General features: G+C 45.7%; 1 protein-coding gene across 1 annotated transcript; it reads right to left on the bottom strand.

Annotated features, from left to right (window-relative positions):
- Nucleotides 1–294: 294 nt before the first annotated feature.
- On the bottom strand, nt 295–20,722 carry znf318 (zinc finger protein 318). Its single transcript, XM_019366472.2, is given in 12 exon segments — nt 295–4,818; nt 5,381–5,499; nt 6,065–6,158; nt 6,302–6,493; nt 10,137–10,453; nt 10,826–10,925; nt 11,123–11,217; nt 12,041–12,227; nt 12,230–13,225; nt 13,342–13,912; nt 16,316–16,425; nt 20,284–20,722. Coding segments are annotated over 12 exon segments (5,799 nt in total). The 5' UTR covers nt 20,542–20,722; the 3' UTR covers nt 295–2,058.
- Between the last annotated feature and the right edge of the window lie 253 nt (nt 20,723–20,975).

The raw sequence follows: 20,975 nt of genomic DNA, 5'->3' as shown, positions 1-20,975 counted from the left end.
TGCAGATTATTCATCAAACCTTCAAATACAAACTAAATAAGAGAGAATATCACAAACTATTCTGGGTCAGAATCGCCTTCTGCTTTATACTCTATAATCATCCAGACATCAGGCTCTCAGAACTTTACTAATAATATATAACTAATAATATTTTTTAAATCAGATTTTTGCCTTTTATCTGTAGAAGTACTTAAACCTGAGCCAAGCATCCCGTGTGCTCCCGTGTGTTCCGATTTTGTCCCTATTTTGATTGAATAAAGTTTCTTTCCCTTGTAATGAGCCCACAGAGACATGTTGGAGTTTCTCCTTTTATTAAAACTTTAACACGTTACAGGACAAGCAGTTTCAAACACAATGAAGGAAGAACATCTGATGCAGTTCCAGAGACTGTTTCATTCAGGGCCATCAGAACAAGCTTTCCGAGGTCGAAACGAGGCCTTAACTGTGAACCCCCCCAAACTACACTGTGCTCTTTGAAGGAGCAGTCTTCCAACTATCCCAGAACCCCATCAGTTTCGTCTGTATGAGGCCATTCAATAGGTGATGAGGGAACAACATTTCCTTTTAGTATCATACGCTCTGCTTTCCAACCATTTGTTTGAGACCCTAACAGGGATTACAGCCTCTCATCTGCAAGTTCTTAAACAGCTTAACCACAAATTTAGCACGTTACAGTGAGTTAATCTGGGTTAGCTGGATCAAACACTGAGAACCAGTGAAAGGACCATGACTCAGATCTTCGCCTTCACATTGACATATTTCCCAGACACTAAGAAACTTTTGACGATCTGGTTGCTAAATTAAGCCTCACCTCGTGTTCTGAGATGCCATATTCTCTGAAGGTTCAGGAACTTTGAGGTCCAGGTCTCAGGTTCTTTTCTAGCATTTCCCAGCCACAGATTTATCTATTCTGAGACAGATGATTCAGTTCAGACCCTTTACACAGGGGAAGACATCCAGCAAGTCTGAGATCAACAACAGAAAGGTCGCCTATATAAAAAAAAAAAAATACACAGATGGCTTGAAAATTTAAGAAATGAGTCTGGGATGAACTGTCTGAACTTTGTTGGGCTTTTTTTGACTTCAGGAATCTTTTATTTCCCGAAAGGTTCTGGGCCAACATTTCCTGTGACAAGAAGCAGAAATGAGGTGAAACCAAACGGTTGGTCCAGATGAACTGTGAAAGGGTCCAAGGATTACAAAGTGTTTCAGGTTCACCTCAGCGTATGGAAATTCACAGGAGTCTTAGCAGACTCATCCAAATCATCATCATCATCGTCAGCTGCAGCTCCACTTACAACAGAGAGCACCTCAGACAGACACTGCTGCCTCAAAGGACAAGTTGTGTCATTACAATAAAAGACTGTGTGCTTTAGTGAGCCTGGTTTATGTATTTCAAGGACTGGGTCAGGCTGAAAGTCCGCAATTGTGTTTTTATTATTTAGAGCCAGGTAGCATCAGGTACACCGTAACTAAAAACTAACAAATCACAACCAGACCAGGTAAGCGCTCTGATTTTATAAGGTTTCTCATTCAGTAGATCGGATGACAGCCGTCTACATGAGCTCACTTGTCCTGTTAGGTGAAATCATTGTTCATTTAAATGCAACTCCAAAACGCAAAACACCAGCGCTCGCAGCTGCCGAATATGATCAAAGAAAGGAGGTTTATTGTGTTATTTAAACAGAAATGGCATAAATCAAGCAGTTTATAGGTTTTTTTGAGTATTTAAATTCTTCTTTTAGTCTATTTGAAACCTGCGATGTGTAAGCAAAAGCTGCATAACTAGGAGACTCCTGGGTGGGGATAAATGTCCTGGACACGTTTCTATGAGATCAATCAGACCTAAAAACAAATTCTGGAGAAAACAGTGAACAAAGGAATTCAACTAAACTCTAAATAAATCTGGTCCTTTAGACAGGTGAAGTCCCTCAGCAAGTGTCTATCTCGTCACTTTCAGATGCCCTCCAATATGTGACACACTGTGGCTTCAGCCTTTCTGAATGGCCGAGTGGTTAGAATAAACCTTGCCCCCATGTCATAAAGCCCAGTCGACTCCTACTCAAAGTTAAAATCATATTCAAAGTCCAGTGAGGTCATGTCAGAGGGCAGGCCCAGTGTTTCTGCAGTTATCTTCATAATCTGAGGGTTCGCCTCACTGGACGCCTCAGCCTCCGGCTGCGACGTAGAGCCAGGATCTACCATGTCCAAGTTCTTTGGGTCTGAAGTTGCAGCATCAGTGTCACCTGAAGCTGACTCGGGTTCTGGTTCAGGCTGGTTCTGGTTCAGCTGCTGTCGGGTCTGGTATCTTGTTTGGGATCGGGTTTGCCGGGTTGGCCGAGGAGCAGGCGGGGTTTTCTTACCCCTAGTTTTAGGACCCGTTTTTGGTTTGGGTTCAGGTTCTGTGTCAGAATGAGCCTCTGGATGGAATTGGTTGCCCCTGTTTAATTCTGACTGTCGGGGCTCTATTTGACTTTCAGGACATTGTTTGAGCTGGGACTCCAGTCTGGAAGACTGACTCTCTGGGAAGATTTCGGGATCCAATTTGGCTGTCACGGACTGGTCTTCAGGTGCACTCTGAGCCTCACACTGAAGCGGAGGAGACAATCTTGGTTGAGACATTTGCGTGTTTCTTTCATTAGGTAGAGCCAACTCAGATGCGGAGTCTTTGGCAGACTGCAGGGACCAGACAGACATGATTTGAATGCCTGAGTTTGTCAGGGTCAGTGGGTTTTGTGGGTGTTCATTTGGACTTCGTTGTGGAGATCTTTGGAGTTCATTTGGAAGTGGGAACTGAGTAAGACCTTGTGCCTTGGGCTGTGGTTCAGGCTGGAGTTCAAGGTGTTGCTGTGTCTGTGGTTTGGACTGTGGCTGAGACTCTGTTTGGGGCTCTGATTCAGGGTGTGGTTTGGACTGTGGTTGGGCTGTTAGGGCTTTTGGAACTAGAAATGGACTTTTACTGCCACTACTGCCTTCAGCTCTAGAATCTGATGCTGGTTTGCTGAACGAGGAGGGGCCCGTTTGGCTGATGCTGCTGTAGAAGATACCAAATAAATCTTGGGCTCTGGCTGCAGCCAGGTTACTCCTAAATTTGTCTGATTTCTGAGCTCCATCACACTTATTCATGAAAGGTGGAGGTTTGACAAACACCGTACGAGTCTGCTCACCCTCTGGGACACCAGGAGCTGCCACGTCAGACACAATCTTTATCATGGCTGGTTGTGCTGGAGTAGCTGTGGTAGCTGAAGAAGTTAAAGGTTTTGCCTGTACTGGGACTGGCTTTAAGTTGACTGGGACAGGTTTAGAAACTGTTGAAGCAGGATTAAATTTAGAAGGTGTAGGAGTTGTGACACCTGCAGGGGCAGTCTTTGACTGGATTGGGGCAGGTTCAAACACTGGTGGAGCAGGGTTAACTTTAGAAGGTGTAGGTGTTGTGACACCTGCAGGGGCAGGATTTGGCTGGACTGGGGCAGGTTCAAAAACTGTAGGAGCAAGATTAAATTTAGAAAGTGTAGGAGTTGTGACACCGGCAGGGGCAGGATTTGGCTGGACTGAGGCTGGTTCAGAAACAGGCGGAGTAGATTTAACTTCAGATGGTACAGGCACCACGGGTGGAGGTCTAACCTGAAACAGGGGAGGGACTGCCTCAAATGGCCCAAGTTTATCAACGTATGGGACCGTTTTAGTCTGAAGCAGACCATTTCCGGAACTCAAGGGAGGAGGCGTGAGTACTGCGCCCTCTGTTGGAAGAGACTCTACTAAAGTAGGGTTTTGGGGTTTAATGGACAGAAAGGTATTCAGAGATGCAGGTCTGCCCATCAGGGTTGGCTTCCTCAGACCTAGAGCAGGTGTAGGGAGGTTGGGTCGGATCCGTCCCCGGTTGGACATCCAGGGAGCAGATACGCTTGGCTGGTTTCCCAGCTTCTCTGCGATCTCTTTGGCAACAGCTACTGACTTTGCAAAAGAGTCTTCCACCGAGGGTGACTTGTCCTTCGCAGCGGCTTCATCCTCCTTGATGAACTCTGCAGCAACTTTCTCCGCCTCCTTTGCCAGCATGTTCTCCTTCTTCTTCCAGATGAACTTTCCAAATGTGGTTGTTGCTGGTGTAGTTGGTTTACCAGCCTCCAGGCTCTGCTTGCGGAGCTTGGCCCTCATGGCTGGACTGGGGCCACAAAGAATTTTGGGCGGTTCGTAGGGTTTTGGTAGTGGTTCGGGCTTGCTGACTGCCAGCTTCTCTGGCTCAGACTTTTTAAAACCTTCCCTCTCAGGTTTAGGTTTGCATTCATCTCGCTCTTTCTCATTTTTGGATCTGGCATCTGAATATTTGCCACCTTTAAATTTGTCCCCATCATCTTTCGAACCATATTTTGGACGGTCATTAGCATCGGTGCGGTAATGGTACCGATATTCCTCATCCCTGCTGTATCTGTACCGGCTGTCCCTTTCGTCTTCCTCTCGGCTGTAATGGTACTTGTCTTCCTTCTTGCTGTAGTTGTACTTTTCATCATTATTTTTCTTGCTGTAATAAGGCCACTCCTTTTCAGGGCTCTTGGCACTCTTAAAATCCTCCTTTTTGCTTGGCTTCAGCTTATCCTCGTCTTCCTCCTTTTTCATTTTTGACTTGTCCTCCTTTGAAACATCCTCTTCTTTCTTTTTCTCCTTTTCCTTTTTCTCTTTTTTGTGTTTGGACTTTTCCTCTTTGCTGTCTTTCTCATCGTCGTCATGTTTACGTTTCTTTCCACTTGCCTCTAAGGCCAGTCCGGCCTGGCGGTCCAGGTTCCGCCTCTGCTCGTACAGTGGATTCTCATACATTTGTTTCTGGAGAGGAAGAGTCAAGAATATATATTGAATTCCACTTTGGTCATTTGACATATAAACGTGTAATCTTACAATCTACACATCAGAAATGATCAAACCCCAGAAATACACTGCTCAAATAATTCAAAGCAACACTTTTTAGAGCATGGGGAAAATTCCAGATGACAGGCAGTTAGTCTACAGCTGGCCATAGATGCCCCTCAGCCCAACAGCAGAACTGGTGTCTGTTCCTTTGTACAGGATGAGAACTGAGGAGCATTTTTAGGTGCTGCAATGAAATTTCAGCATAATGGACGAGCCTTTTCTTTTTGATTGTTGGCGTCTTTGAATTCAGTCGTCTGTAAAGATTCACAATTTTCTCTTCCATTAAACCATGTGGCTGTCCAGATTTCCAGGATGAGTGGGGGTGGGGGGTCTTACCTCTGAGATCCCATGTGTGAAGTGTTGCTTTATTTGAGCAGTCTATATCAAGAAAAGGAAAGGCAGACCTGACCACCTTTTAAGGTTTAGGTGGCGCAGATCTCTGTATGCTTGCCGATGCTTAACTCATTGAGTTCCAAACCTTATATTTCTCGTTGTGAGCGTGCGTGGTGACATGCTCTTCTGCACAGATGCCGTCGCCATAAAACTCTCTGCACAGCAGGCAGAAGAAACCTCTGACGGGTACCAGGAACTCTGAACCTGCAGCGCGACACACATGACATTTTCAACCCTCAAACGGAGGATAAATGAGCTACCAATCATGTTTACCTCATGGAAGTGTCCATTTCCAGTACCTGTCAAGAAAGGAGAAGGTTAAAGAGACGGGGTGCTGACTTTTTTGGAAAACAGATGGTAAAGAGTCGAGTGGTTATTTCAGAGCAGTGAAAGATGAAAAATGCTGCAGCTCCTCAGCAATAACCGGGGGCCTGCAGGAGATGCAGTCAAGCTGTTTTTGGGGTGATGCCGACACACCTGCACCAAGAACTTAGCACACTTTACCAACTGTTGTTGCATTTTCAGCAGCTTTCAGAACCATGTGAGGCATGAAAAAGAAACGAATCAGCACTGGAGGTGCGGACAGGAGTCTCCCCTATGCTCCGATGCGAATCACTTCATTATCACTGTTTTCATTAAGAGACAGAAATGGCAGCAGAGATCCACACTGAGCTCCACCTGGAACCAAAATACGGCTAACAAAATTCAGTGGTTCAAAAAACAGACTGTGATAAGTCTGCAGGATCCTCTGATGGTGCAGCACAAGTACCTTTAGCGGGTTTCGTCAGCTTCTCGTCTGGTGGCTGGTTCTTGTTGATTTTGCTCGGAGTGGAAGCCCATGGTCGGTCATAGGGGTCCAGAGTCTGAGGAACGGAGAAGAACATGAAATGTAAAAGAGCAAAGACGAGGAGCCCGTCGAGGTATGAATATCAACTGAATATCAAAGAGAGAGAATTTCAGACAATGTGGGCGATGATGCTTTAAAGTGTAAAACATGAAAACCAACCTTTAGGTGCGTTTTGCTGTGCAAGTGTGTGAAAAAATCAAACATGGAACCACACGTAGCGTTACAGTTTTTGCACCAGTGGTTTCCAGCGTCATAGTATTCAAATGGCTCGGGGGGCGGGGCTGGAGCTGCAGTGGCGTCGGGCGGCGTGTGCAGGGACGCCTTTGAAGGAGACAGAGTCACGCAAATCTGCTAAAGAAGAACAAAGAAAGAAAAATGATGGAGAGTCAAGATGGTGGGCAGAAGAGCGACAGCCTGCATTCAGAGCAAAAACAGGAGCTCCTTTTAAAGGGTTTCTTACCTTGTGTGACTCCGCATTGAAGATGTCAACGCGTATCCCTCAGACGGTTTTTATAGCGGCAGTAACTTCTTACGCAAAATTTCAACTTGAGCACAAACTTGCAGCAATCACGATGAAACTCAACAGTCTAAATTCAGTCTATAACCCGATGCTCAGCAGCGTTGTTTTCATGACCAGTCGCTCATTAACGCAAACTAAAATCTGGATCTGACTCGACCAGTATCCACGCCTTGGTAGCGTTACACCTTCCTGATGCTGACACGCAGCGTGTGACAGCCAAACCAGCCGAGCAGCAGCTGTAAACGTGAGCCACACACGTATGTGCTGCTTTAATACCTGACGTTGGATGTGTCTGGACGAGGATGGGGTGCTCTTCAAACCAACATCACTGCGTAAGTGCACTAAATGATGAGCGAGCAGTTACTGATCATCATCGATCTGTATAACCTGGCTCACGGGGCCTTTGCTGGTGTGGCTGTCACAGCTTCAACAACCAATCACTGATGAGGCAAGCTGCACTGTCATAAACGCAAATGCTTCTGAAATGTACACTGTGATTGTCCTAGAAGCACGAAACATTCATCATCAGTCTGCAATGACTACGATTCAGTAGAGCCTTCCCACTGTCGCCAAAGCGCTCGCTCATAGGCGGTCACATGACTGTTGGGTTTTCTCTGCATGTGTTATTGTAGGGTCTACCTTACACTATAAAGCACTTTGACCTATCTCTAATAATCGGCTATGTACCACAGGCCTTCAAGCTGGCTGTAGTTAAACCTTTACTTAAAAAGCATCTCTAGACCCAGCAGTCTTAGCTAATTATAGGCCAATCTCCAACCTTCCTTTCATATCAAACATCCTTGAAAGAGTAGTTGTCAAACAGCTAACAGATCATCTGCAGAGGAATGGCTTATTTGAAGAGTTTCAGTCAGGTTTCAGAGCTCATCACAGCACAGAAACAGCTTTAGTGAAGGTTACAAATGATCTTCTTATGGCCTCTGACAGTGGACTCATCTCTGTGCTTGTCCTGCTAGACCTCAGTGCAGTGTTCGATACTGTCGACCATAATATCCTATTAGAGCGATTAGAACATGCTGTAGGTATTACAGGTACTGCACTGCAGTGGTTTGTATCATATCTATCTAATAGACTCCAATTTGTTCAAGTAAATGGAGAGTCCTCTTCAGACACTAAGGTCAATTATGGTGTTCCACAGGGTTCAGTGCTAGGACCAATTCTATTTACATTGTACATGCTTCCCTTAGGCAGCATCATTAGAAGACATAGCATAAATTTTCACTGCTATGCAGATGACACGCAGCTCTATCTATCCATGAAGCCAGGTAACACACACCAATTAGTTAAACTGCAGGAATGTCTTAAAGACATAAAGACCTGGATGGCTGCTAACTTTCTGCTTCTTAATTCAGATCAAACTGAGGTTATTGTACTCGGCCCTGAAAATCTTAGAAATATGGTATCTAAGCAGATTCTTACTCTGGATGGCATTACCTTGGCCTCCAGTAACGCTGTGAGGAACCTTGGAGTCATTTTTGACCAGGACATGTCCTTCAACGCACATATTAAACAAATATGTAAGACTGCTTTCTTCCATTTGTGCAACATCTCTAAAATTAGAAATATCCTGTCTCAGAGTGACGCTGAAAAACTAGTTCATGCATTTATTACTTCCAGGCTGGACTACTGTAATTCATTATTATCAGGATGTCCTAAAAACTCACTGAAAAGTCTTCAGTTAATCCAAAATGCTGCCACAAGAGTCCTGACAGGGACTAGAAAGAGAGAGCAGATTTCTCCTGTTTTGGCTTCCCTTCATTGGCTTCCTGTTAAATCCAGAATTCAAAATCCTGCTCCTCACATACAAGGTCTTAAATAATCAGGCCCCATCTTATCTTAATGACCTTGTAGTACCATATCACCCTATTAGAGCACTTCGCTCTCACACTGCAGGCCTACTTGTTGTTCCTAGAGTATTTAAAAGTAGAATGGGAGGCAGAGCCTTCAGTTTTCAGGCCCCTCTTCTGTGGAACCAGCTTCCAGTTTGGATTCAGGAGACAGACACTATCTCTACTTTCAAGATTAGGCTTCAAACTTTCCTTTTTGCTAAAGCATATAGTTAGGGCTGGACCAGGTGACCCTGAGTCCTCCCTTATTTATGCTGCAATAGACGTAGGCTGCCGGGGATTCCCATGATGCATTGAGTTTTTCCTTTCCAGTCACCTTTCTCACTCACTATGTGTTAACAGACCTCTCTGCATCGAATCATATCTGTTATTAATCTCTGTCTCTCTCCCACAGCATGTCTTTATCCTGTCTTCCTTCTCTCACCCCAACCAATCACAGCAGATGGCCCCGCCCCTCCCTGAGCCTGGTTCTGCCGGAGGTTTCTTCCTGTTAAAAGGGAGTTTTTCCTTCCCACTGTCACCAAAGTGCTTGCTCATAGCTCATATGATTGTTGGGTTTTTCTCTGTATTTATTATTGTGCTATCTACTGTACAATATAAAGCGCCTTGAGGCGACTGTTGTTGTAATTTGGCGCTGTGTAAATAAAACTGAATTGAATCAACTCAACGAGAGAAACTCCACCTCCAACTACTCCAGACTGGCGGAGCTTTGCCATGCACGGGTATAAATGTTGGCGGCCATAACAGTCCAATCTGACAACATGTGATGTCACAACAAACAGACAGAATGAGAGGAGAGCGCATTAAAGCCCGACACAAGCACACGTGAATCCTCCTAAGCTTTGCAGAGGTACGTTAGCTTGCTAACCTTTATGGAAATAATATTTTATTTTCTAGAAATACTTTTTTTGACTTCCTGTTTCTACGTTTTCACAGCTTGCTGAGCTGAACTGGTACTCTAAACTACATCACTCGACCACAAAGATTGAAATATTTTCAAACCGTCTTATTGTTACTACAGCTGCATTAAAGCGCACTCTCACTCTGAGCGTAACGAAAACAAACAGCAGTAAAAGACATTAAAAGACATTTCTATGATGATGAATGGATTAAACTAATTTACATTAGACATTAGTGAGGTTTTAGCTCCACCCAGCGATTATACAAACCCTTCACATCCCCGATAAACTTCTTGTTTGTTAGCAAAGCTTTAAAAACATTTCATTTCTCTGAGCTATCTATTTCCAGTCTAACGCGACAAGATCGCAGAATCTTGTCATGAAACATTTAAACTTCTTATATTAGCATTTTTATATAAAACCATTAAACAGCTGATGTTCAATGAAACTAGTTTCACCGCCGACGTGATGATGAGGCAGAAAAAACTACAGGCGCAAAGTAAGATCTTCCAAAATAAAAGCATTGAATTCAAAATAACAGCTTTAGAGGACAGTGGTCTGCAGGTGAACCTCACTGAGTGAATAAAGGAACATGTTCTCAGTGCTTCTCGACACATCTCGTCTGAGTAAACTCTGATCAATATCTGACCCTAGCTATGCTTTCTAACTCCAATATCACTTCCTGTTACCTCCTCTGCAGGTAAGTATACCTTCATCGCGGGGCCGCTGGCCGCTGGCCGCCCTTCTGGGCTCCTTTCTGCCTCACGTTTCTTCTTCTGTGGTGGAGTCTGCTGCTCAGCCTTCTGGACCTCGGGCGGTTTGCTGATCCTGCGGGGTCGGTCCGACGGGTTCAGGCCAAGGATGAGTGCCACTTTCTCGATCTCGCTGCGTTTCTTCTCGGCAGCCTCGTGCTCCTTGCGGAGGTTGGAGATCTGGGCCATGACCTCCTCCTGCAGGTGGCTGATCTCCTGCAGCAGAGGGTCTTTGTGGCCATCCTTCTCCCGGCGCTTCTTCCTCAGCAGCTCGCCTGAAAAACATTGCAGGGCAAATGTCAAAGCGCCATCAGTGACATCCCATCGATCAGAAGGTGCCTCCTGCAGCTCCATGTTTTCATGTCACAGCTAAAACAACAAACACCAAATGAAACTTTCTACAGCGGCGGGTTTCTGAAATGATCTGCTGTACACAGCTGTGCATGTGTTGAATAAAAACAAATAAAAAGAAGACCCAGAGGCGATCCCTGAGGATCTCCAGTCTCATTTCAGCTAATAAAAGTGTCTGATTTTATACTTCATTAATAAACTTAAAACCAACACCAGCTTTATAGGACGTCCTACCACATCCTGGCTGGGACTGCTGGGTGGGCGGAGCATAAATCACCTGTAACACAGTAACACACCTTGCTGCTTCCTGAGCCTCTCCAGCTCCTTCATCAGATACTCCTTCTTCTTCATCCTGATCTCTCGCTCCTGCTTCAGCTTCTCTCTCTCCTCCAGAACCTGAACAAACCAACACAGTCACAGGTGTGAACATCCAATCAGCTGAATCAGCGAGTCAGAGGCTCCGCCCAAATCTACATCTTTCCTTCTTGGAATGATCCACATCTCAGTTTTTCAGGTGGAGCCAAAGGATGTGGAGGCATAAGCTTCCTTCTGACGTAAATGCAAAGATGTGGGAAGAAGCGATGGAGGCTGACCTTCTGTTTCTGGCTCTCGTTGTTCTGCTCCTCAGACACTCTCACAGCTTTGGCGCTCCCCTTCTCTGCGTGCTGGGTGGAGCTCTTCACCAAACCTGAGGATGGACAGACACATTTATTTACACTGACTGACCCACAGCTTCTCATCCTGCACTCGCTGCTCGATGAATCCAGTTTATTCTTCCAGCGCTCGCCAGTTCTGTACACTGGATTCAACGGTGGCCAACCATGTTTTACACTGATTATGGAGGCGGGTAAAAATAGTAACAACACATTTTAAAACTATCTGAATGTTTATGACTTAATGACGTGCAAATATTTGTGTAGTGAACATATCAGCCTTCTCAACCTATTAAATAACAGCTAATAAAAATGGCCAAGTACTCTGAAGCAAACAGACTGTACATAAAGCTGGAAGCAGCTTCTTAAAGCTGCATTTTTTTTTAATGTCCAGTAGGGGGCGACTCCACTGGCCTGACTGTAGAGAAGCCTTTGAGAGGGACTGTCCTGCTCATGAAATTAGCTAGCTAACAGTCTCAGTCAGTGCTTTCAGGTCTGACTGTATAAAACATGAAGTTTATTTAAGTCCCGTTACAGTCACAGAGGAGCAGCAAGCAGGGGACAGTCATTGGATAATGAACATTTAATCACAACTCATTAGCCAATGAGGATGCAGAGTCTCTGTGACAAATCAGTAACTGTTATTGAACAGTTACTGATTTGTCAGCCCTGTCTGCTACATGCTGTTTTGAGGAAGCTGCAGAGGAGAAGTGAGAGGACAAACACTACAGCAACCTACACGCAAGGATCCGTGACAGGAAGAGGCGGGGCCACCTGGTTAGCAGTGAGGAAAACATCCCGCAATAAATCGTCACGCTCAGACTAAATGTGATAAGAGTTCTTTAAAAGGAGACTGACCTTTGACCCCTGGCTCAGGGGTGTAAGCCTGTTTGTAGGGCAGTGTGGGGGGGTACTCCTCAGCACCTGTAGGGGGAGGCATCCCCATGTTTGGGGGTGGATATGTGGGGGGCCACTGCTGGGGTACGAAGGGCAAGTAATTCCCATACTGAGTGTACACAGGCGGGGGGTAGCTGGGGTGCATCATGGCGGGGACCTGCGAGGGGGGTAGGTGGGGATGGGTACACCTGGATGAGGGGGGTGGCCGCTTGGCTCTGGAGTCTGACAGGGCGGCGCTGCCGTGTTGCTCCACTCGCCTTTCTCCTCTTTAACGTCACGGTCTTGGTGGGATTTGAGCTGAGCTGAGCTCTTCCTGCGGTCATCCTCGTCGCTGCTCCAGCCCGCGCCAGTGGCACCGCCACCCCGTCCGTGGCTCCGACTCCGGCTGGTGCTGCTGGAGCTGCCACTGTGGCTTCGTGACCTACGGCCCCGCCGGCTGCCGTCAGAGCTGTCGGAGGAGTACCGTCTGCGCCGTGTGGGCGTCTTTGTAGGTGGTTTGTTCCCGTGGAGACGTTCTTTGGTCCTGGCAGCCATCTTGGTAATTTCGGCCACTCCAAGGTCCAGACCAATGGTTTTAAGCAGATCCTGGATCTTCTCGTACTCTTCTAGTGCCTGGCGCTCGCCCTCCTCCAGGGGCTCGGTCCCAGGCGGGTAAGCGGGGTTCGACACCTGGACCGTGATGTTCTGGTCGGGGCTGATGGTGGGCCGGCTCACATAACTGTCCGTGGAGTGAGGGGGCTGAAGGGTGCATCCGTGTGTCTGAGCAGAGACCAGTTTCTGCTGTGGGTAGTCTCCATACAGCACCTCCTCAGTTACATCTCCATACAAGTCTAGGCTGTGGGGCAAGACTGGCTCCGGCGCCGGCGGTTTGGGATCCTCCGAATCGCCATACAGGAATCTCTCCTCATCGTCAATGTCGTCTAGCACCTTCTCCTGAGTCCTGGGCCCCGGCGTTGTCATCCCCAGCAGGCTGAGGATTTCTTTGATCTCAGCGTCGAGGCCAGCACGGCGAGCCATCTGTGGATCAGACCGCAGCTCCGCCAGCATGGACGCCACCATGCGAGGGTCAGCGCCTTTAACGGCGTGCAGGAGCTGATCGGCCAGTCGGGACATGGAGCCATCCTGAGTTTGAGGAGAGTCCGTGCTCTGTAACAGAAATACTATGATGGTCATTTTGAGGAACTCCGCCATGGTCATCGCTGCTTTTTGGCGGACAGAAGCGTGTATCAAAACACCGACTTAAACGCTGTCTGCAAACTTACCCTGACAGATGGCGAGTCCTCTGAGCTGCGTTTCTTCAGGATGGATTTTGTTGGTAATGTGAGCAGCTCCTCAAGTTCCTTCTTGCGTCGAGCCATTTCCAGCTCCTTAAACCCTTTATTCAAATCTGTCGCATCACCTCTGCTGTGGCTGCTTGAGTTCGAGCTGCTGCTCGCACTGCGACTGCGACTTCGGCTCCTCTGACGGCTCTTACTGCGAGCATAGCTTGTCCCTTTGCTGTAGCTCCGCCCTCGACTCCTTCCTCTGGATCGAGACCTAGATCTGGACCTAGATTTAGACCTGCTGCGGGGGCGACTCTTGCTGCGGCCCTGACTCTTGGCCCTGCTCCGGTCCGGACTGTGGCTCCTGTTGCGGCTCTGGCTCTTGGCCCTGCTCCTGGCCCGGCTCCGGTCCGGACTGCGGCTTCGCCCCCGGCTCTTGGCCCGGTTCCGTTTTGGACTGCGGCTCTGGCTACGGGGGCGGCTCTTGCTCCTTCCAAGACTCCTGGCCCGACTCCGGTCGGGACTGCGGCTGCGAGGTCTGCTCCGACCCCGGCTTTGCTCGTACTCCCGTCTGTATGGAGACAAAAACATAAAGTAGCAAAACCTCACTGGTTGTGCAGATAACACATTTTTTAACATTCACTGACACATAATTGTCAGAAACCTCGAAGCACAGGCCAAGGGGGCAGTGTGGCAGCAATTTTTCACACCAGCCTATTAATCAACCAAAGACCAAGACAGACTTTTAATTCATTTGAAAGCCTGATGCTGTTATCATCTATCGTCCACCTGGGCCTTACACAGAGTTTCTCTCTGATTTCTCAGACTTTTTATCTGATTTAGTGCTCAGCTCAGATAAAATAATTATTGTGGGTGATTTTAACATCCATGTAGATGCTAAAAATGACAGCCTCAACATGGCATTTAATCTGTTATTAGACTCAATTGGCTTCTCTCAAAATGTAAAAGAACCCACCCACCACTTTAATCACACTCTAGATCTTGTTTTAACATATGGCATAGAAACTGAACATTTAACAGTGTTTCCTGAAAACCCTCTGCTGTCTGATCATTTCCTGATAACATTTACATTTACAATAATTGATTACACAGCAGTGGAGAGTAGACTTTATCACAGTAGATGTCTTTCTGAAAGCGCTGTAACTAAGTTTAAGAATATAATCCACCCACTGTTATCATCTTCAATGCCCTGTACCAACATAGAGCAGAGCAGCTACCTGAACGCTACTCCAACAGAGGTCGATTATCTTGTTAATAATTTTACGTCTTCATTTTACCCATCAGAGAAAAAATTACCCATAATCATCTCACAGCTGTAACATTATCTACAGCTAGTTTCAGTACCACTGATATTCATTTAGACTCTTTTTCTCCAATTGATCTTTCTGAGTTAACTTCAATAATTACTTCCTCCAAACCATCAACGTGTCTTTTAGACCCCATTCCTACAAAACTGCTCAAAGAAGTCCTGCCATTAATTAATTCTTCGATCTTAAATATGATCAACCTATCTCTAATAATCGGCTATGTACCACAGGCCTTCAAGGTGGCTGTAGTTAAACCTTTACTTAAAAAGCATCTCTAGACCCAGCTGTCTTAGCTAATTATAGGCCAATCTCCAACCTTCCTTTCATATCAAACATCCTTGAAAGAGTAGTTGTCAAACAGCTAACAGATCATCTGCAGAGGAATGGCTTATTTGAAGAGTTTCAGTCAGGTTTCAGAGCTCATCACAGCACAGAAACAGCTTTAGTGAAGGTTACAAATGATCTTCTTATGGCCTCTGACAGTGGACTCATCTCTGTGCTTGTCCTGCTAGACCTCAGTGCTGCGTTTGATACTGTTGACCATAATATCCTATTAGAGCGATTAGAACATGCTGTAGGTATTACAGGTACTGTACTGCAGTGGTTTGTATCATATCTATCTAATAGACTCCAATTTGTTCATGTAAATGGAGAGTCCTCTTCACCCACTAAGGTCAATTATGGAGTTCCACAGGGTTCAGTGCTAGGACCAATGCTGTTTACATTATACATGCTTCCCTTAGGCAGCATCATTAGAAGACATAGCATAAATTTTCACTGCTATGCAGATGACACCCAGCTCTATCTATCCATGAAGCCAGGTAACACACACCAATTAGTTAAACTGCAGGAATGTCTTAAAGACATAAAGACCTGGATGGCCGCTAACTTTCTGCTTCTTAATTCAGATCAAACTGAGGTTATTGTACTCGGCCCTGAAAATCTTAGAAATATGGTATCTAAGCAGATTCTTACTCTGGATGGCATTACCTTGGCCTCCAGTAACGCTGTGAGGAACCTTGGAGTCATTTTTGACCAGGACATGTCCTTCAATGCACATATTAAACAAATATGTAAGACTGCTTTCTTCCATTTGTGCAACATCTCTAAAGTTAGAAATATCCTGTCTCAGAGTGACGCTGAAAAACTAGTTCATGCATTTATTACTTCCAGGCTGGACTACTGTAATTCATTATTATCAGGATGTCCTAAAAACTCGCTGAAAAGTCTTCAGCTGATCCAAAATGCTGCAGCAAGAGTCCTGACAGGGACTAGAAAGAGAGAGCAGATTTCTCCTGTTTTGGCTTCCCTTCATTGGCTTCCTGTTAAATCCAGAATTCAAAATCCTGCTCCTCACATACAAGGTCTTAAATAATCAGGCCCCATCTTATCTTAATGACCTTGTAGTACCATATCACCCTATTAGAGCACTTCGCTCTCACACTGCAGGCCTACTTGTTGTTCCTAGAGTATTTAAAAGTACTAGTATCAGATTACTTAGATGAGACGTTTCGCTGTGAACATCTTTTAATGGTGAAATCATTTCCTTTTCATTAGTAACACAAAAGGACCACATCTGCTCTTTCTTTATCCAACTGTAATGCCTTCAACCATCACAATAAACGCAAAATCTACCTAATGATCACCTTTCGAGATGGCACAAGGAGGCGGAGCCAGAAGGTCCATTCAGCTCGTTGCCAACGGTGATGACGAGGTTGTGGTCCAGGGGAATCGGGCCACGTGGAGACAGAGACCTCTGTAAGAGAAACTCAAAAATTCAGTTTGATCAAATGGACCAATACGGCAATGCCATGATGATCCATTTGGCAAAATAAATCCATTTGGTATCCTTGTTGGTCTTCAGACAACAATTCTGACGGCTAAAGAACCAAATGGGACAGACAAAAAAAAAGAAAAAAAAAAAAGAAAAAAAGAAAGAGAAACTCAAAAATTCAGCACTAAATCTCTCAGAGTAGAATACAGAGAGGACAGTCCAGCGCCTGTGGCACGTAATGGGAAAAACGAACCTTCTCACCATCGGCGTCTGTGACCTGATGGAGATGTTTTATGGCAGCTTCGTGTTTTGTTTGGGGTTTTTTCAGGTTTCTGAGATTCTGATTACTCTACAGTTTCTAACCTGAGCGTTCCTGAGCTTACAGTACCAAGTGTGGTGGGAGCAGAGCTGGATTCAGCCAAAGTCCTTCTTGAAGTATCTCCAGGCACTTATTCTGAAGAACTATAATCAACTAGAACTTTATAGGTCACTGGGACATAAACTTCATGGCTGAAGCAGCACTTAAACCAAAGTAAGATTTTACAAAGCTCTTTGTCTTGCAAGTTAAACGTCTACCAACGTCATTATTACCAAGAAACATCCTAATCAGAGTCTTGCTGTTCAGCATACGTGCTCCAGATGCCCTTTCTTCTGCTCACCTTCAAGGCCCTTCATAACCTTGCTCCTCCTGACCTCTCTGACCTGTTAAGCACTACCTCTTCTGATCTTCTTCTTCTATCGAGCTTGCTGTATCTTCTTTCCGCCTTAGCACCATGGGAAGCAGAGCTTTCAGCTGCTCTGCTCCCAGGCTGTGGAGCGCTCTACCCCCACATATAAGACACACTGGTTCTCTCCCCCAGATTAAATCTCAACTCAAAACTCATCCGTTCAAATCTGCATATTCACTGTGAACCTATTGTTTATATTCTTATTCTACGTTTTGTCATTGTTCTACTGTCTTATTCTATTGTTAAGTGTCCTTGGGTGTCTTAAAAAGCGCTTTTAAATAAAATGTATTATTATTTTCTGAGGTTGCTCCTGGAGGATCCCGAGGTGTTCCCAGGCCAGCTGAGCTGCTGAGTCTCCGATGTTCGTGGTCCAAGCTCTCTCCACGGGGTTTTCAGCCCCTCCTGCCCTCTCTCTGGGAAAATTACGCTACAAACAAAGTGCTAGCCGTGGAATCTTCCTCCACAGAGCATCATTACTGCTCCACACTAATGTGAAACCCACCATCACTGCCGTTAGCTGTATGTGTTTTTATGATGAGGCTGAGGAGGTCAAGTTAAACGTTCAGGGCTCGCAAAATCGCTAGCCCGACGTCCCGGGGCTAGCGATTTTTCCAGTCGGGCTACCAAAATCTATCTCAGCCCTGCCCGTCGGGCTATCATAGGAAGGAAAATATATGTCAATGCTTTTGCATTTTCTTTCGCAAATGTAGCTGAGTAATTATGTCATTGGCATCGATGAGCCACTGTCAATATGTGACACATTGAAATCGCGTTTGAATTTGTGCTTGTTTTTCGCTTTCACTTTGCGATCGCGCGAACGGTGTGTAGAGAGCGGCAGCACTGATTGGTGAGTGACGATTAATTGCGCACCAATTCCTCTGACATCGTCTTATCACTCATTAGCTTACTATTCAAACGTGACAAGTGAAATCTCCCACAGCAAGCTTAAACATGTGAGAGGTTGATTGCGCAGAGAATCGCTGACCGTTATGTGAGTGCGTGTGTAAAAGCAGCAGGATTTACGCTGGATTTTAGTTCTGCTGAGCTAGGGCTGAGCGATATGACCAAAATCTCATATCCCGATATTAAGACATCTATCGTCCGATAACGATATAAATCACAAAAATGTAACATTTTCTGTAAATTCTGTGAATGTCGGGCAGCTCGACTTGCGTGAAGTGTTTCCAGCTGGTCGTCGCGTACCTGGAGTCGAGTGTTTTAACTGATGCATGAAACGATACATTTTTAGACATAGGTTGTAACGGCCGCTGTTTTCTTTGTGAGTATTTATTACACGGCGTGCTGCAGGGAAAAGCCTGTTCTAACGTTTGAGTCTAAGGTTTATTTTTTAGCACCTGACGGCTCTTTTTTGCTTCTCATCCGTAAATACTCTGCATCTTTCACGTGATTCAGTTTATTTTGAAAAGTCTCAACAGGATCTTCAGCTTTATTGTGAAAGGTTTATGTGGAAAATAAACAAGCGGACAGGAGGTGGTTTTACCGTCGTTGTTGCTAACGACAGCGCATAAAAACAAGCGCTTGTCCGTCTGTAGTGTGGTTATATTAAATATAAGAGAAAGAGAGAACTTTAGGAAATTAATATAGCCACTACAGCAGGGGTGGGCACCGAGGGCCGGTGTCCCTGGAGGTTTTACATGTGTCCTTGAACCAATACAGCTGATTTAAATGGCTAAATTATCTCCTCAACATGTCCTGATGTTCTCCAGAGGCCTGGTAACGAACTAATCATGTGATTCAGATGTGTTGACCCAAGGTGAGATCTAAAACCTGCAGGGACACCGGCCCTCGGGGCCTGGAATTGCCCACCCCTGCACTACAGTGACCATCAAAACGATGAAAAAATATTGCTGTAAACAGTTTATTTTGCGACACCACGAAACAAACGATAGCGTAAAATGAAACGATAGACGTTTTTATATCATCATCCGATATATATCGTTATATCGAACAGCCCTATGCTGAGCCAAATAAGACGGGTCAGGGTGAAGAAGGGGCAGCCAAAGAAAAGCCGACCACAAAACGGAAAAGTTATGACAAATCAGACTATGAGGCAAAAAGAAAGCTCAGCTTTTTTGGTTTCATGGACAAAAGAATTTCTGTGGCTGGAATATGACGAGCTAAATAACATCATGTTCTGCCAGGTGTGTCGTGAGTTTCATTTCATTTGAGTCCACAAGCGCCTTTGTAACTGGGACCAGTAATTTTAAGAAAGACCCCATCAGAACCCATGAGAAATGCAAGAAATGCATTATTGCCCAGTCTGCAATATCTTTCCCAGAACAAACAGCAATTGCAAAAACATACTAAAAATAAACCAAGCACAAGAAGAAGTCCTGAAAAATCTGTTTAGAACAGCGTACTATGTTGCAAAGAGTGAACTACCATTGGCAAAATTTAGCAGTCTTTGCAAACTTCAAAAAGCAAATGGCCTCGATCTTGGTTCCACTTGCCTCTTACCCGTGACTTCAGTGGAAATTTCAGATTCAGGATCTGACACAGACTGATTCATGTTCTACACAGTTCTTACAAGTTCATAGAAATTTCTGTTCAATTAGAACCAAGTATTTGAGTTGATGATTGTAATTTTTATACAGTTGTTGTGATTTGTATTTTAACAACTTTCTGATTAATTTTTGTTTCCGTTACAATATTATACTTTAATGTATAATATTGTAAAGGAAACAAAACATTAAAAAATTGCTCTCTTTTTTATTCGGGCTACTTAAGTTTATTTTGGGCTACCAAAAACTGAAGAGTGCCTGCCCGAAGGGCTACCAGAGACTTTGAAATTTTGCGAGCCCTGACGTTTCAAGGCTCGCTGTGTTGAAACGAGTCGTCGGGCAGACACGTTAAACAATAAAACTAAATAATAAACGCGGTACATAAACTGAAAGCTAAGCTCGCGATAAATTGGTCGGGTTTTTTTAAAGGAGTTTGGTCTGAAGCTGATTCCAAACACTGTGTATAAATGAGAAACAGACATTTTTCCACTCAGCCGTATCCGTCCCCGCAGACCACCCACACCGGTGTGTGTCCGGTAACCTGCCGGCTGTCCGATGTGTTCGGCCAGTTCGGACCCCGGCTCTCTCACCTCTCTCGGCGGACCTCCGGTCCATAACTCCCCGCCGCGATTGCTGTCTGAGCCCGGGGAAGGGTACCTCCTGCGCGGCGGCGAGCGGCGGTAGAGATCCGGGGGTCCATGGTCATGGTAGCCGGAGTGGTACGGAGGTCTGGGCCGGCTCCGGTCGTCCCTGTAGCCCGGGGCCGGGTAGGGCCTCGGCGGAGGCGGACCCCGGCCTTCAAAGGGAGGCGGGTAGCCCCCTCTCGGAGGAGGCCGACCGCGGTACATCTCCTTCCGCGGAGGGCCTGCGGCTCCCCGCGGGCACGCTGCGTAGGTCACTGAACGAGGACGACCGAAGTGCGGATATCCGCGGATAGATTGCAGCTTCTTTTCTGCGGATATTCGAATAAAAACGGAACTCAGAGGTTTAGCTACCTGCAGCACACCAGCCTCCCGCGACTTCTTCCTCTACTGCTGCTGCTCACCGACATAAACAGCGCTCAGCGAGCTGCTGCCATCTGCAGGCAGAAACCTGTACTGCACATTCACAGCAGCGCTCTCCTCGGCATCAGTTCTTCAACTCATCTTCCTCTGGGCCTTATCCTCACAGTTTTCGTCACAACAGCAGTACAATACAATATAATATATCATATCATATCCATCCATGTATTCTTTTGTGCTTATCCATCTCAGGGTTTGGGAGGATGGAGAGGGTAAACCCT

The sequence above is a fragment of the Oreochromis niloticus genome, linkage group LG13 (assembly GCF_001858045.2).
Source record: "Oreochromis niloticus isolate F11D_XX linkage group LG13, O_niloticus_UMD_NMBU, whole genome shotgun sequence".
NCBI lineage: Eukaryota > Metazoa > Chordata > Actinopteri > Cichliformes > Cichlidae > Oreochromis > Oreochromis niloticus.
This window is presented reverse-complemented; position numbering and strand designations above follow the sequence as displayed.